At 39.6% G+C, this 14,507-nt stretch overlaps 1 protein-coding gene across 1 annotated transcript in view; it reads left to right on the forward strand.

Annotated features, from left to right (window-relative positions):
• Window positions 1-14,507, forward strand: part of TTLL5 (tubulin tyrosine ligase like 5) — a 317,558-nt gene that overhangs the window by 100,874 nt on the left and 202,177 nt on the right. Inside the window, 3 exon segments of the mRNA XM_059890944.1 lie at window positions 5,283-5,440; window positions 6,377-6,683; window positions 11,833-11,953. Coding sequence (XP_059746927.1) covers window positions 5,283-5,440; window positions 6,377-6,683; window positions 11,833-11,953 — 586 coding nt within the window.

Consider the following 14,507-nt stretch of genomic DNA (forward strand, 5'->3'; position numbering starts at 1 on the left):
TTATGTTTTGGCCTTGGCATACCTGGGGCATACAGTATGGGACTTTGTACCATATAGCACTGAGCGGAACTACTTGCAGTTTACCTTGTAACTAGAAGTGTGCGAAATATCTGTGGCTCTTAATTTTGGCAGAAGAGAGGAAGGGCTTAGAAGAATGACTGGGGTGGCCTTGCCCAACTGAAAACTGCAGCCAGAATAAGAACTCTTAACCCTAAATACATACCTTTCAGTTTGAGAGATTGCATACATCCCCTTTGTGCTGTTTCTCTTCAAAAAACACAGTGATAATAAGAAAGAAACTCCTATATTTAGCTTTTTCTTTTGCATTTAAAAATTTAAGATAAATTTGGTTTTCTCATCCAAATCTTTTGAAGCATAAATCTGATTTTTCTTTAAAGGAGGAAAATATGATAGCCATTTAATTTAGGGAAAACTGAGAAAAATAAACTTTTATAGTTTGTTTCTAAATGAAAGTCATGCTTAGCTTATAAATTTTCTCCAGTTATTAGTCAAGGAATACATTTCATAGATATACTACTGTCAATTTAGAAATTAGGGGAAAACACTTCAACAACAACAATATTTATTTAAACGTTGGTGGGTTTTGTTCTTTAGGACATTTTATGTGTCATCAGAACTGGTTTTCTGGTGGTATATAAGCAAATAAAAGGTTCATTTAAAAAAATTAAAATTATTAAGAGTATGTTCTTTGACTGCAATGAAGTTAGAAATCAATAACAATAGAAAATATCCAGATATTTTGGAATTAAACAACACATTTCTAACTAATCAATGGCTCAAAGAAGAACTCATGAGGAAAATTCAAAACGATCATGAAAATAGAACATTAAAATGTGTGAGGTGCAGCCAAAGTACTGTTTGCTTGTGTGTGTTTGGGGCGGGGGATGGGGGGCGGGGGCGTGTGATTTATAACTTTAGTGCTTGTACTAGGAAACAGGACTAGGTCACTGATCTAATGTTCACTTTTATGAAACTAGGAAATGAAGAGTGACCAAAAGTAAGTTGAAGAAAAAAATGATAAAGGGCAGACCAATTAAATACAAGACAAACAATAAAGAAAATTAATAAAAATCCAATAGCAGAATTGATAAACTCTTAAGTAGATTTATCTAGAAAAAAGAGAAAACACTGATTGCCAATGTCAGATAGTAAAGTGGGGCTATCACTATGGATCCTACAGACATAAAAAGAATATTATGGGAATATTATTATTATTAACAACCTGATTTCACTATTTTGACAACCTGAATGAAATGTCTGAATTCCCTGTGGGGAGAGAACTCTCAGTAAAACTGATACAAACTGAAATAGAAATTTTGAATAGCCCTATGCTTAATCAGAATATTGAATTTATAAAAAAAAAAAAAAAAAACTTTCCTACAAAGCACACTGCAAGTCATTTCACTGGTGAATTGTATCAATATTTGAGGAAGAACATATACCAGTCTTAAAGAAATTCTTTCCAAAAAAATAGGCAAGGGTTCTTCCCAATTCATTTTATGATACCAGAAGTGTATGGCATGAAAACTTGACAAAAACATTTTAAAAAATTATAGGCTTATATCTACATGAACATAGACACAAATTTCTTAAAAGAATAATAGCAAATAGAGTTGATTAGTATATGAAAAGGATAATACAGATGGCTAAAGTGAGATTTTCCCCAGTAAGGCACAGTTGGTTTAAGGTTTGAGAATTAGTCAATTTAATTTCCTATATATTAAATAAAGGGGAAAAAAACCCAATGATCATTTTATTAGCTGCAAAAAGACCCCAAACAACCCACATATGTTGAATTGATAAAATTAAATACATGTTATGAGAAAAATTCTTAGTAAATCAGGCATAGAAGAGAACTTCAATCTGATAAAGGCCTTCTATGAAAAACCTAATTCTAATGTCAAACTGAAATATTGAAGGCTTTACCCCTATGATTAGTAATTAGGCAAGATGTCTGCTCTTACCACTTGTATTTCCTTTATGGTAGAGTTCCTAAACAGTACAGTAAAATGAGGGATAGAAAAAGAAATAAGAGGTATACAGATTAGAAACGAAGAGGTTAAAATCTTTCCTCTTAGATGACATGATCAGGTTAGTAGAAAATTCTAAGGCATATACAGAATGATTATAAGAACTTACAAGTGCTCTTAGCAAGGTCTTGGCATATAAGGTCAAAATTCTTAGGGGTAAATTTTACAACTATGCTTACTATCTATATATTAAAAACTCCGGAATGTTACTTAAAGAGACTAAAGAAGATCTAAATAAGTACAGTGATATGTCATGTTCATGGTTTAGAAAACTTAATATTGTAAGCATTCATTCTCCACAAAATGATCTAAAGAATATTGTAGTAATTTTTTGGTGGAAATTGACCAACTGTTTTTTTTTTTTTTTTCAGTGTATTTAAAAATGCAGAGGAGTTAGAATATCCAAAGTAATCTTGAAAAAGACCTAAAGTACCTGACTTAAAGGAATATTATGCTGTAGTAATGAAAACTTACAAATTTATCAGTGAAACAGAATAAAAAGCCCAGAAATGGGCCCTTATGACTTTAAACAAGAGGCCTAACGTAATCCAATGGGGAAAGGAAACTTGGAAACTTTTTAACAGATGGGGGTGAAACTGGATATTGTATTTTAAAAAATGAACCTCAACCTCTATTGCCCACAAAAATTATAGGTGATTCATAGACATAGACATAAAAAATATTGCTATAAAACTTTGTGAGTGAAATTATCTTTGTAACTTTGGGCTTGGCAGAAGTTTTTAGATATGACACAGAAAGCAGTAAGCAAAAAGGAAAAAAATGATAAGTTAAATTTCCTCAATAATAAAAATTTTGTTTATTAAAAACACTTTTAAGAAAATTATTAGGCAAGCCATAGTTTTGATCCATCTCAAAAATATGCTAATAAATGAGTTCATACTATATTATTCTATTTTTATGAAGTTGTAGGACAGGTAAATCCAAAACGTGATGAAAAAATTCAGAACAGTTTCCTTGAGGAGTATGAGGGAGGGGTTTACTAGGAAGGGATGTGAGGACTTTCTGAGGAGGTAGAATGTTAGAATTTGGGTTGCATAGCTCTAGGTCTTATCAAATGGACATATGGACATTTAATATTTGGGTATTTCACTGTATATTATTTTTAGGTTACAGAAAAGAGAAGGGAAAAAAGTTCAAAGCCCTATAAAGCAAATATTGACCTCTAGATCCCAATAATTTCATCAGTTAAGTGTTTAGGAGTGAAGTGCATTGATGTCTTTGTGCAACTTTGAAATGCTTAAAAAATTAAGTGGATGGTATTTGGATAGAAAAAGAGAAGATTAAATATATATGTGATGAAATAAATATAGTAAAATATTCATTGTAGAAACTGGCCAGTGGGTATACAGATGTTCACTGTATAATTCTATTTAAATATTTCATAAAATGTTAGAAAGATAAAAGGAAATAGATGTAGATAAAAGCTATTACAATTTATTTATAAGGAGTTCAATTGTTTATTAAATCAGAAGTATTTATAGTATGTTGGGTGTATGCTGAGCAGTCTCAGAAGTGTCACTGACCAGTGAGAAAAGACAAGCGCGGGCCTTGCCCTCAGAGAACTATACACACAGTTCTGTCTCCTCCCCCAGCGCTCCCTACTGCCATGCCTTGTAATAGTGGTGAGTTGTATGTCTGTTCAGGGTTCCTTAGAAGCTTATAGTTGTTATTTTAAACATCAGATTTGTTTTATTTTCTTTATTATTTAATTATCTAAAACCATTTTCACAACTGTGTGTGGGGGGCTAACATTCAGTTGTTGAGATTATGATAAACTGGGGTTGAACAATTTTTAAAAGTTTATTAATTTGCTTCCCTTTTCTGCCCCCGGTGTCAGGACATTTCCAGTTCTTAGCTCAATTTCCTGCTCTAGAGAGGAGGCCTTCAAAATATTTATGTCCAAACTATCCAACCAGAAATCCCTAGAAGTCTTAAATAGACCAGAAGACACAGCCTTTCTATCATACTCAGGGACTGAAAACTCCTAGGGGAATGACGATGAATTATGACCTCAAAGTGGTCCTCAACCTTTTGGTACCGGGGCGGGTTTTGGGGAAGGTGATTTTTCCGTAGGTGGGGTAGAGGGGATTGTTTGGGGATGATTCTGGTGCATTGCATTGATTGTGCACTTTGTTTCTATTGTTATTATGTGGGCCCCACCCCAGATCATCAGGCATTAGACCCCCGAGATTGGCGAGCCCTGTTCTAAAGAGTTCACAAGAGAGAGAGTTCAGAGCCAACCAGTTAGATCTTGAGTTCTGGGTGCACAGCATTGGCTGCCTGCTTTCCAACACTAATGTGGATACATCTTTTCTGACTTGGTGACCCAAGAACCCTGTCTCTCTTTGGTGACCTGGATTTCTCTGCCTGTCCTATACTCTGCCCAGTCCTTGTGTGGAGGGCTGATGATGCCTGTCACTTCCCTAATTTTATGATTTTTCTGATGCCTAGTGTAGCTGTGGCTGTCCCTCTCCCCATCCATGACCTGATTGAATTTGGCATTGTCCCCCATCTGTTGCCTTCCCTTGTCTGTGCCTCTCACCCTAACTCCTGACCTGTGCTCAACACCGGGGGAGTCCCTGCCACCTCTCCCCAGCTCCTCCTCTAACTCAGTGTGCTCCGAGGGAGACGTCCCTCCTGTTGGAGTGCTTGAGACTTAACGCGTCCCAAGATCATAGTGACTTTTCACAAGGACGCTCTCTGCCCGTGAGTCTCATTCAGGTCTGTCCTGCTCTCATCACAGATTATCAGCTCTTTCCTCAACAGCTGCTAAATCTGTATTCATTAAATACTGCCTACTTCAAAAGAATGTTTGTATCATTCTAAGTTATAATGAATAAATAATAAGTACACCTCTGGCCGTCCCTCAGCTTAAGAACTGAAGTGTTGCCAGTATCTCAAGTCATTCTAGGCTTGGGAGTTGGTAGCACTTTATGGTCTCTGCACTGAATAGTCAGCCCGTATTGTTGAATAGATAAAAATGCTTAACCATTGTCTTCAGACATTTTTTTTTTCACAACATTTAACAAATTCAGATAGGCCATTAGTGAAATTTTAACGTAGATTCCAATATTCCCATTTATTAGCCAGACATTTCAGAACTCATGAGAGTAACCATGCCTGGTCTGACATCATGACAGAGTTCTATCAAGCTTAGTCTTGAATAAAAGAACTTCTGAAAGTTCTAGCTGCCATGTTTTTTCCTCACAGGATGGCGATTGATGGAGCACCAGAACTGAAGGTAGAGAGTATGAATTCAAGGGCCAAGCTGCACGCTGCTCTCTATGAGAGGAAGCTCCTGTCTCTGGAGGTGCGAAAACGTAGACGACGGAGTGGCAGATTAAGGGCAATGAGGCCAAAATACCCAGGTACCTGCCGGGGAGCCTTCACCAAGCTCCAATATCTGTGTCCTGTCAGACTGATGTAATCAGCTTCTTAACTAGTACTTAATGAATCAGGACTTCCCTGATCACATACGCTTACTTTTTTTTTTTTTTGATATATATACTCTTTTCCTCTGAAACTCATTTCAAAAAAATCATTCTTCCATTCTATAATATTTGTGTTGAAGACTATCTGAAGCACATACATGTGGGCTTTTGCTCTTATTCCAGCATCATTTTGCTACCTGATACTTAGCTTAAGTTCAGTGGAATCCCCGAGCATTCTTATTTGGAGTTTTCATGATTAGGTATGAAGTCCAATTTATCCTTTGGCATTTGCTGAATGGTGTAAGTATTTTAAACACAAACAGAAAAGGGGGAATTTCTTTCTCTCCCAGAATCTCCCATGTTATAGATCTATTTGTCACTGACAAATTGACTTCTCTTTCTCCCTCCTCCTTTTGTTTGTTGAGTGCCTGTGTCAGCCACATTAGTCACTGCAGTTTTACTGACAGATAAAAAAAGCCGTGGCCCTTGTCTTCAAAGACCTGCCAAAGCCGTGAAGGAGAAGGAGAATGGATAAACAAAGGGTGGAAAGATATCCCCCTGCTCTGTGTACCTCCATGAAAAGCATCCCTCTAGAAACTTTTAACACACTGTTGGGATTGCTAAAAAGTTTTCTGCCTAGAGATGTGAGACAGCCATTGGTATTGTGATGAGAAGCATCGTCTCTAATGAAGATCATTAGTAGGTTTTTAGAAGGTATAAGATTGGAGAGGGGCGTGTGTGTGCTGTTAACATGGTGCATTATTTGCCATCCGATTTAGAAATGGGTTTTTACTAAAAGGATAAAAGGAAGGTATTGGGAGAGAGGAAAATTTAATCCTTTTTTCAGCAACATTAGTGATTCTTCGCATTTAGTGATTACCCAACCAGCTGAAATGAATGTTAAAACTGAGACAGAGAGTGAAGAAGAGGAAGAAGTTGCATTAGACAATGAAGATGAAGAACAGGAAGCTTACCAGGAGGAGTCTGCAGGGTCCCTTGGAGAAAATCAAGCCAAATACACACCCTCACTGACTGTTATGATAGAAAATTCACCCAAAGAAAATGCCGTGAAGGTTCCTGAGTGGAATAACAAAGGTGAACAATGCTGCAAAATTGAAACTCAGGAGCCAGAGCCTAAATTTAACCTGATGCAGATCCTGCAAGATAATGGCAATCTTAGGTATGTATCTTTCCTAATTATTCTGGTAAAACCGAAAGCAGGTCATTTGTACTGTGCACCAGGGTATTGTGCTAGTGGCTTTATAGCCATTTTTCATTTTTTATGCACAGGATTCCTGTGAATTAATGAATGTGATTTGATATTATTGTTATCAAGGAAACTGGGCCTTAGAGAAGTTGCTTGTCCAAGGTCTGGAGCTATGAATCAAACCCAGGTCTTACTAGCTTAACAAATATTTTGGGGGTTTTAGTGTCAATGACTTAGAAGTACAAGGTGACCCAAGACAAGGAGCTCAAATCAGCTCATGGCTTAGTGTGGGGACATTTAAAGAGAGGGGGCTCTGACCCCAGTATGGACAAAGGGCTCTTTAGGACCCAGGAAAAGGAGTGACTGGTCTTGCCTGGGAGGGCTAGGGAGAGGTTAGGGAGGAGACAAGATCTGAACCAGGACTTGACGGATGAGTAGGCTTTCAGGATTTGGGAGATGACAGCTAAGTGTGGGAGTGCTAGTAGAGGGAATAAAGGCGCAGAGGGTGATGGTACAGTCGTTCATTCAGTCCCTTGACAAATATTTACTGAGTACCTGCTCTATATCAGGAATTGTGCCAGACTGTGTAATGTTACAGTAGAGACCAAGACAGGCTCGTGAAAGTCGCAGGTTAGGGGGGAAGGCTGACAGTAAACGAAGAAACAAGGAAATTTCAGGCAATAAGAAGTGCTGTGTAGACAATAAAATAGGGTGTGGTATTAGACTGCAATAGGGCAGAAATTTCTTTAGATTATGGTGCTTCAGACATGGAGAGGTAACCTTTAGGGTGAGTCCTGAATGATGAGGAGGAGTAAATCATGTGAATATTAGGTGGCAGAATATTCCAGGCAGAGCAGCAAGTATAAAAACCCTGCAATTGAAATGAGCTTGGCAAGTCTGAGGAATATAGATTAGTGGTGTGGAGTTATGTGGAGAAAAGGGTGTGGTAAGAAGTGAGACTAAAAAATTGGATGTCATTTGATCATAAAGGGCCATAGAGGAGCCTGGACTTTTTTCTAGATAATTTTTAAGCAGATGAGTGATATGGTCAGATCTTGATTTAGGAAGTAAATTCTGGTCGCATTGTGGGATAGTGATTGATAAGAGGAGAAGTAAGGGTAAAGATCGAAGGCAGGAGGAGAAGGGGATGACAGAGGATGAGATGGTTGGATGGCATCACCAGCTCAATAGACATAAGTTTCAGCAAGCTCTGGGAGATGATGAAGGACAGGGAAGCCTGGTGTGCTGCAGTCCATGGGGTCGGAAAGAGTCAGACACGACTGAACAGCGACAAAGGGTAGAGCACTGAGTTAGGGGCTGTTCAAGTAGCCCAGAGCCGGGAAGATGAAGGCCCTATCAGAGCAATGGCTATAGGAGTGAAGAGGATGGGATGGAGTTAATGAAATTTGCAAGTTAAAGTTGCTAGGGCTTGGTCTTTGTGGATGTAAGAACCCCACAGAGCCTATATTTTTGCAAATTTGGTCACGTGATATTGCAGCCAGTCAATATAAGGAGCACAGGAGTTTGTTTCATGATAAAAATAATGTGTTTTGTTTGGGACACAGTGAGGTGGAAGAGCTCTAGGGTGAAAATGTTCAGTAGATAGGTGAAAATACAGCTTTGTAAGTCGGAGTTGAATAGGACTGTACAGCTTCAGAGTGGATGAACTTGTTTATTTCAGTTTAGTTCGGTAAACATGGACAATGAGAAAAGGAAGAGAATTGAGGCCTGGAGAAAACCAACATTCTATAGTAAGAGATCAGGAAATAGCAGTTAGAGAGATGGCTATAAAGTGGGAGGAGACAGGGTGGTAAGCTACAAGAAGAGAGTTTCAAGCTAAAGAGTGAGTGCCTCGGGCAGCCCAGTTTAGAATGAGGCCTCTGAACAGTCTCTTGCATTTATGACATGGGTGTGGACTTTGTGGATAGAAGAGAAACTGAGCTGAGTAAATAGGAAAGCAAGTGTGAAATGGCTTTTTCAGAGGGTTTGACAATGAATGAAAGGAAGGTGAGAACTCATCAGAGAGCAGGCTAAGAGAAAAAAGATTTCTTAAGATAGGGATTCTGGAGCTGATTTATAGATTAGGGGGAGGATTTGATGGTAAAAGAATGAAAGATACATACAGGAATGGATATATTGTCGTATAGGAAGGTAGAAAGAGGCCAGTGGAGGGGTGCCTCGCCATCTTAAGTCAGAAAGAAAGTACTAGGCGTGCGACCATGCCCAGTCATGTCCAACTCTTTGTGACCCCATGGACTGCAGCCCACCAGGTTCCTTCGTCCATGGAATTGTACAGGCAAAAATACTGAAGTGGGTTGCCATTTCCTACCCCAGGGGATCTTCCTGATCCAGGGATTGAACCCCCGTCTCTAATGTCCTTTGCACTGGGAGGCAGATTCTTTACCACTGAGCTGCCTGGGAAGCCCCTAAAGCACTGTGGGTTGAATGCAATGATTAGAAGTTAAAGAGTCAGGAAGTGTAAGTGTTCACGCACAATGGCCTTTATTTTCTAAGCTAGAGGTCACTTCTTAAAGCGCAAGGCTGGAGGGTGCTGTTGGTGTTTAGGGGGTTGGAGGGTAGGTTGAGGTTTGGAGTGGTGCGTGGAGAATGAGCATGGCTCCATTAGTGGAGAGCACACTGAGCTCTGTCAGAAGACTTGGCTGTGACTTTTCATTGCTTACCAGCTGACTGTGTGATCACGGGCAAGTCAGCGTGTCTCAGTTTTCTTTTCCATTAGGCCAAGTGATCAGGTTAGACATGGACAGGTTTTTCAGACTGGGCTCTCTAGAGGGGAAAGAAGAATCCACTGAATGAAATGGAACATTTCAAAACCACTGAATTATATTCTAAGGTCCTTTTCAGCAGTAACATTCTACTTAGATGTTGTAGAAATAAATTAGTTACTCCTAAATCTCACACATCTCACTTTCAATGAGTAAGCTGTTATAATTGCAGGGTGTGTTCGTATAAATCAGTGGTTTTCAAATTCTGTTCCCCTGAGCTGCCTCTCATTGTATGGGATATCTCAGCGGCTACTGAGGGATCTGAGGGGTGGTCCGTGACAAGGCTTTAAGACTCCAAGCCCCAGCCCACTAGTTGTATATTTTGTATCCCGAGGATCTACAAAGGCTTTTATGTTTTAAAAATAGATTTCTCCAGTGTAAATCATTCTAGCATTTTGGCTTGTTTGTTGCAGATTTCTAGCTGACCAGTATCTCCAACACCTTAGGGCACAACCTCAGGATTAACATCTCACAGATCTCTGTAGTAAGGTTTGTTGTTGTTGTTTAGCTACGAAGTCATCACCAACTCTTTTGTGACCCCATGGAAGTTCTCTTAGTGAGGTTTTTAGAAATGGAAAACTCAATACTTGTTCGTTTGATTTACAACAATGATATGCCACAAAATAATGATTGAAATCTCAACTTCCAAGCAATAATTCCTTTGTCCAAAGACTTCTGTATTTTAATATTAGAGGAATAATCGATAAAATTGGGTATGCTGCTACATTTGCAGGTATCTGAAACATGACACTTGTAGCTCATTATATTGCAAGTGAATTTGTTGGCCAAAGTGGAGAGGTTTTTTGTTTTTGTTTTTTTTTTTCCCCTTCACTTTGACTTGAAAATAATTTGTTGGAGGGAAAGCTTACGGGAATGGTTGAGAGGAAAGTGATATATGGTCTCCAGAACAAGGATTTTAAGTGTGGCCTTGATGAGAAACGTTTGAAAATACACATTTCAAAATCATATTGTGCTCCCCTACGCTGCTCTTACTAGTGACGAAGGTGCAGCTTTGTGTTTCACAAACACAAGATCTGCTTGAAAGGCAGATCTACCTCTGTCCCTTCCGACACACACACAGAAGCTAGACAGAGACCCTCTAGGATTTCCAGTTTACTCTGGACCAGTCCTTCGTCCTGACCTTGGGGAACAGTGAGTAGAGAGCATTCAGTGACGGCATGTGTGAAAAGTGTAAACAGAGCTTGTGTTGGGCTCTAATCCTCACTGACGTATTTTTGGCTAGTATGTCAGAAGGCCGAGCAGCTGAAGTAACCAAAAGCTCTCCTGAAGGAAAACAGATCTCCCGCAGTTTGCAGCTGAAGTGAAAGTCACCAGTGGTTTCTTGGTACTTCTGTCCGCTGAAGGCTAGCTTGGTCAGATTCCCTTGTTGCCTGCCTAGGGCCCCAGCGGAAGTCAGCGGGGTTCTTCAGCGTTGTTGCTGAGGTGCTCTGTACTGAATGTACACGTGTCTTTTTCCCACCAAACATCTGGGCTCGTCCTAGCCCGTCAGTGCCTCTGCGCCAGGCTCTGTTGGATCTCGCTCATTTGTTCTGGGCTCCAGCCACTCCCGTCTTGCGGTTGAGAAAAAAGCCTGACCTTAAAATTTGGTCTCAAAAGTTCCTTCGTAAGATTTATCTCTTTGCAGCTTTGGAGGATTTCGCACACCCAGAATCAGTTGCCATAACAAAAGCCATCCTTTTGTAGTAACTGAACTGAACTGAACTGAAAGGGTCCATGGCACTAGTGGTAAAGAAGCCGCCTGCCAGTGCATGATACGTAAGAGACGCAGGTTGGATCCCTGGGTTGGGAAGACCCCCTGGAGGAGGGCGTGGCAACCCACTCCAGTGTTCTTGTCTGGAGAATCCCATGAACAGAGGAGCCTGGCGGGCTACAGCCCATGGGGTCACATAGAGTCGGACATGACAAAAGTGACGGGACACACATAAGCACAGAGGCAGAAAAGCCTTTCTGTATCAATACAAAGGTTCTTACGAAAAGTCAGTACTTTCCTGTCCATTTCCTCAAGAAAGTTGTTTAAAAGTTCAAAGAGGTAAGAGTAGAAAAGATGAATCTCTTTTCTTGTTTGATTTTTTTTCCCCCCATGTGGCAATAATGAGAAAATAAGTAGAATTCTTCATCTCTCATTCTTTAAATAGAAAAAGCAGAAATCTCATGTGCTGGGTAGAAGGAATCTTTATTCAGTGACTGTATGATGGGCTTCATTTTTCGTAGCCATCCTAATAGAAGGATCCTCAAAGGCCACATTGAGAAAGGCAAGCACGCATTTGGTTGGTGCACCATTCTGTCTCATAACGGTGTGTTGTTTTGGATTTCTGTAGCAAAGTGCAGGCCCGAATAGCATTCTCTGCCTATCTCCAGCATGTTCAAATCCGCCTGATGAAAGACAGTGGAAGTCAAACGTTCAGTGCCAGCTGGGCTGCCAAAGAGGATGAACAGATGGTGAGGTTCTTCTTGTTGGAACCTTTTTAGTTTCCCCGTTTTTCTTTCTCTCTATGCCTTCCCTCTCTTTCTCCCTTACCTCCCTCTTTCTTTCTTTATTCCTTTCTTTCTTTGTTCCCTATACTAAGGTACAGAACAGTATACTTCTGGAGAAGGAATCCTTCCATGGTGTAGCTTATAGATTTCTCTTACTTTACTATGAATTAAATCTTGAATCTGGAGCCACGCTTGAATCTGGAGCAATATGCGTTGAGGTGTCCGTTTTCTTCATTCTGAAAATGGAAACTGAGTCCTCATTAGACGTCAGACCTATGCAAAGCCCTAGAAGAAGATAACAATTTTCAGGGTCCTTTCCCAAGCAGCTTCACATTGTATTAACTCTTTAAGATAGACACTGTCATCCCCATTTTGCGGATGAGGAAACAAAGACCTAGAGAAGGGGGGCCTGCCTGTTGTCCTGTAGCTCGTATGTGGTGAACCTGGAACTTAGACTCAGGTATTACAGTTGTGCATGATTTCCTGTTGTCCTGTAGCTCGTATGTGGTGAACCTGGAACTTAGACTCAGGTGTTACAGTTGTGCATGATTTCCTGTTGTCCTGTAGCTCGTATGTGGTGAACCTGGAACTTAGACTCAGGTGTTACAGTTGTGCATGATTTCCTGTTGTCCTGTAGCTCGTATGTGGTGAACCTGGAACTTAGACTCAGGTATTACAGTTGTGCATGATTTCCTTTTGCACTGTTTCCATGGATCGGAAGGCATTTGATTTCTACCCTAAGGGGTGGAGTTACCTCTTTCAAAGTCAACACTTTATCACAGGCCCTCTGAGAATGTACCATCCTCCAGTTAAACTTTTTTTTTTCTTTACTAGTTGTTTCTTTATAAAGTTCTTAGATTACTGAAAACAAACTTGTGTAATGATTTTTACTATACGTAAGTCATTCGAACCTGCCTAAAATTTAATATTCTAGCAAGGTTTTCCTTTTTGGATCAGAATGACAGGAAGCCTCAAGCTCTTTGGAAAGGTCAGTGCTTATAGAAGAAGCCACAGCCATTCTTTACTTTTTTACCATAGAGATCTGTCACTGAAAGGAGAGGGACCTCTAAGTCTAAGAAAGCTGCCTCCTTTGGCCAGCTCACGGTGACCCTACTGTAATTTTCAGTTCTCCGCATATGAGAGGCATACAGTATGCTGGGCTTATTATAAAAACATGATGGATATCCCAGAAAACAACTCGTGAATTTAAAGTAGCCAATGCAACCCAGAGATAAAACCTTGTGTGTTGTGAATAATTCTTCAACCATCAGTGGAAAATGTTAGCTCTGCTCTTTCCAAGTGGAAAATTGAAACTGCCTTTTTGAGAGTCAGTTTGTCTGCTCCACTGTGAAAAAATAATGTTTTAGTATAGCAGCTTAAACCACCCTATAGTAAAGACAACAGGGTGGAACTATGAAATCCAACCCTCTGGTAATGAGACTATTTCTTTATGTTGGAGTAAATTGGCACGAAAGAACAATGAACCAAAATCAAATTCAAGAAGAAAAGAAAAATAGCTCAGAAGAGAATAACCATTGCAGCTGCTGGCTTAGAATTCACCCAGGATTTCAATGGGGCTTTTAATAGGAATATTTAGGATTATCATTGCAGAACTTAGTATCAATTCTGTGCATTCCCAAATGAAAATCTATCTAGACAGCAAAACCTCACCCATTACCTGGTGATTGTGGCAGTGGTCTTGTTTATGAGGAAGGTGGGTGTAGAATTGCCTTCTCTGATCCAAGTTGAATGATCTGATTGCTATTCAGATTTCAAAATCCTTTGCCCCATCTCAAATGAGGTGTATCTCTTCTACCCCTTAATGACTTTTCACTGTGCTCCCCTTGCCAACACACAACTCTAAAAGCATGCTTATTCTTGGGGAAGAAAAAAATCAATAAATAAAAAGCTATTGCCTTTCAAGCTTAGTAACAATTCTTTCAGTTTGTCACTAAACGTTTTAAGTCAGGAGTTTCTCCTCTTCACGTTTATCCTTCATTATCCATTCATTCCTTAACCTCTTCGTTCCATTCCCTTTACTGTTCTGAAAGTAGTTGTGGTCATTTCTCAACTCAGCCTCTTGGAAGCTTGTGACATGGGTACCTTCCTGCCTTGGCTTCCATGACACTGTTTTCTCCTGGATTTCTTCGTGCATTTCTAATACTTCTGTCATGGTTTGTTGTTGCTGATTGTTTTTCTGATTCTTCCTCCTCTTTCCTACCTCGAAGTGTCAGTATTTCTGTATTCCTTCTCTCCCTTCTCGTCTTTGATGACTTCCTGTGCTTCCAAGGTTTTAGTTTCTGCTACCTTTGTCTTTTCCTAAGCACTTTGCTCTGATCACCCTATTAGAAGTGATGGCTGCGGTTTGGATTATTGTAGTACTATGTATATATGAGTAGTGGTACTTTTACAGCTATTACTTTATCACATAGATATTTGCATACAGACTTGATTTTTATTTTCTTATTGTCAGCTTATTAAGGGAAGATGCTACATTTGTTTTGTTTTGTTCTTGTCT

This window comes from Bos taurus, chromosome 10 (genome assembly GCF_002263795.3).
Source record: "Bos taurus isolate L1 Dominette 01449 registration number 42190680 breed Hereford chromosome 10, ARS-UCD2.0, whole genome shotgun sequence".
NCBI lineage: Eukaryota > Metazoa > Chordata > Mammalia > Artiodactyla > Bovidae > Bos > Bos taurus.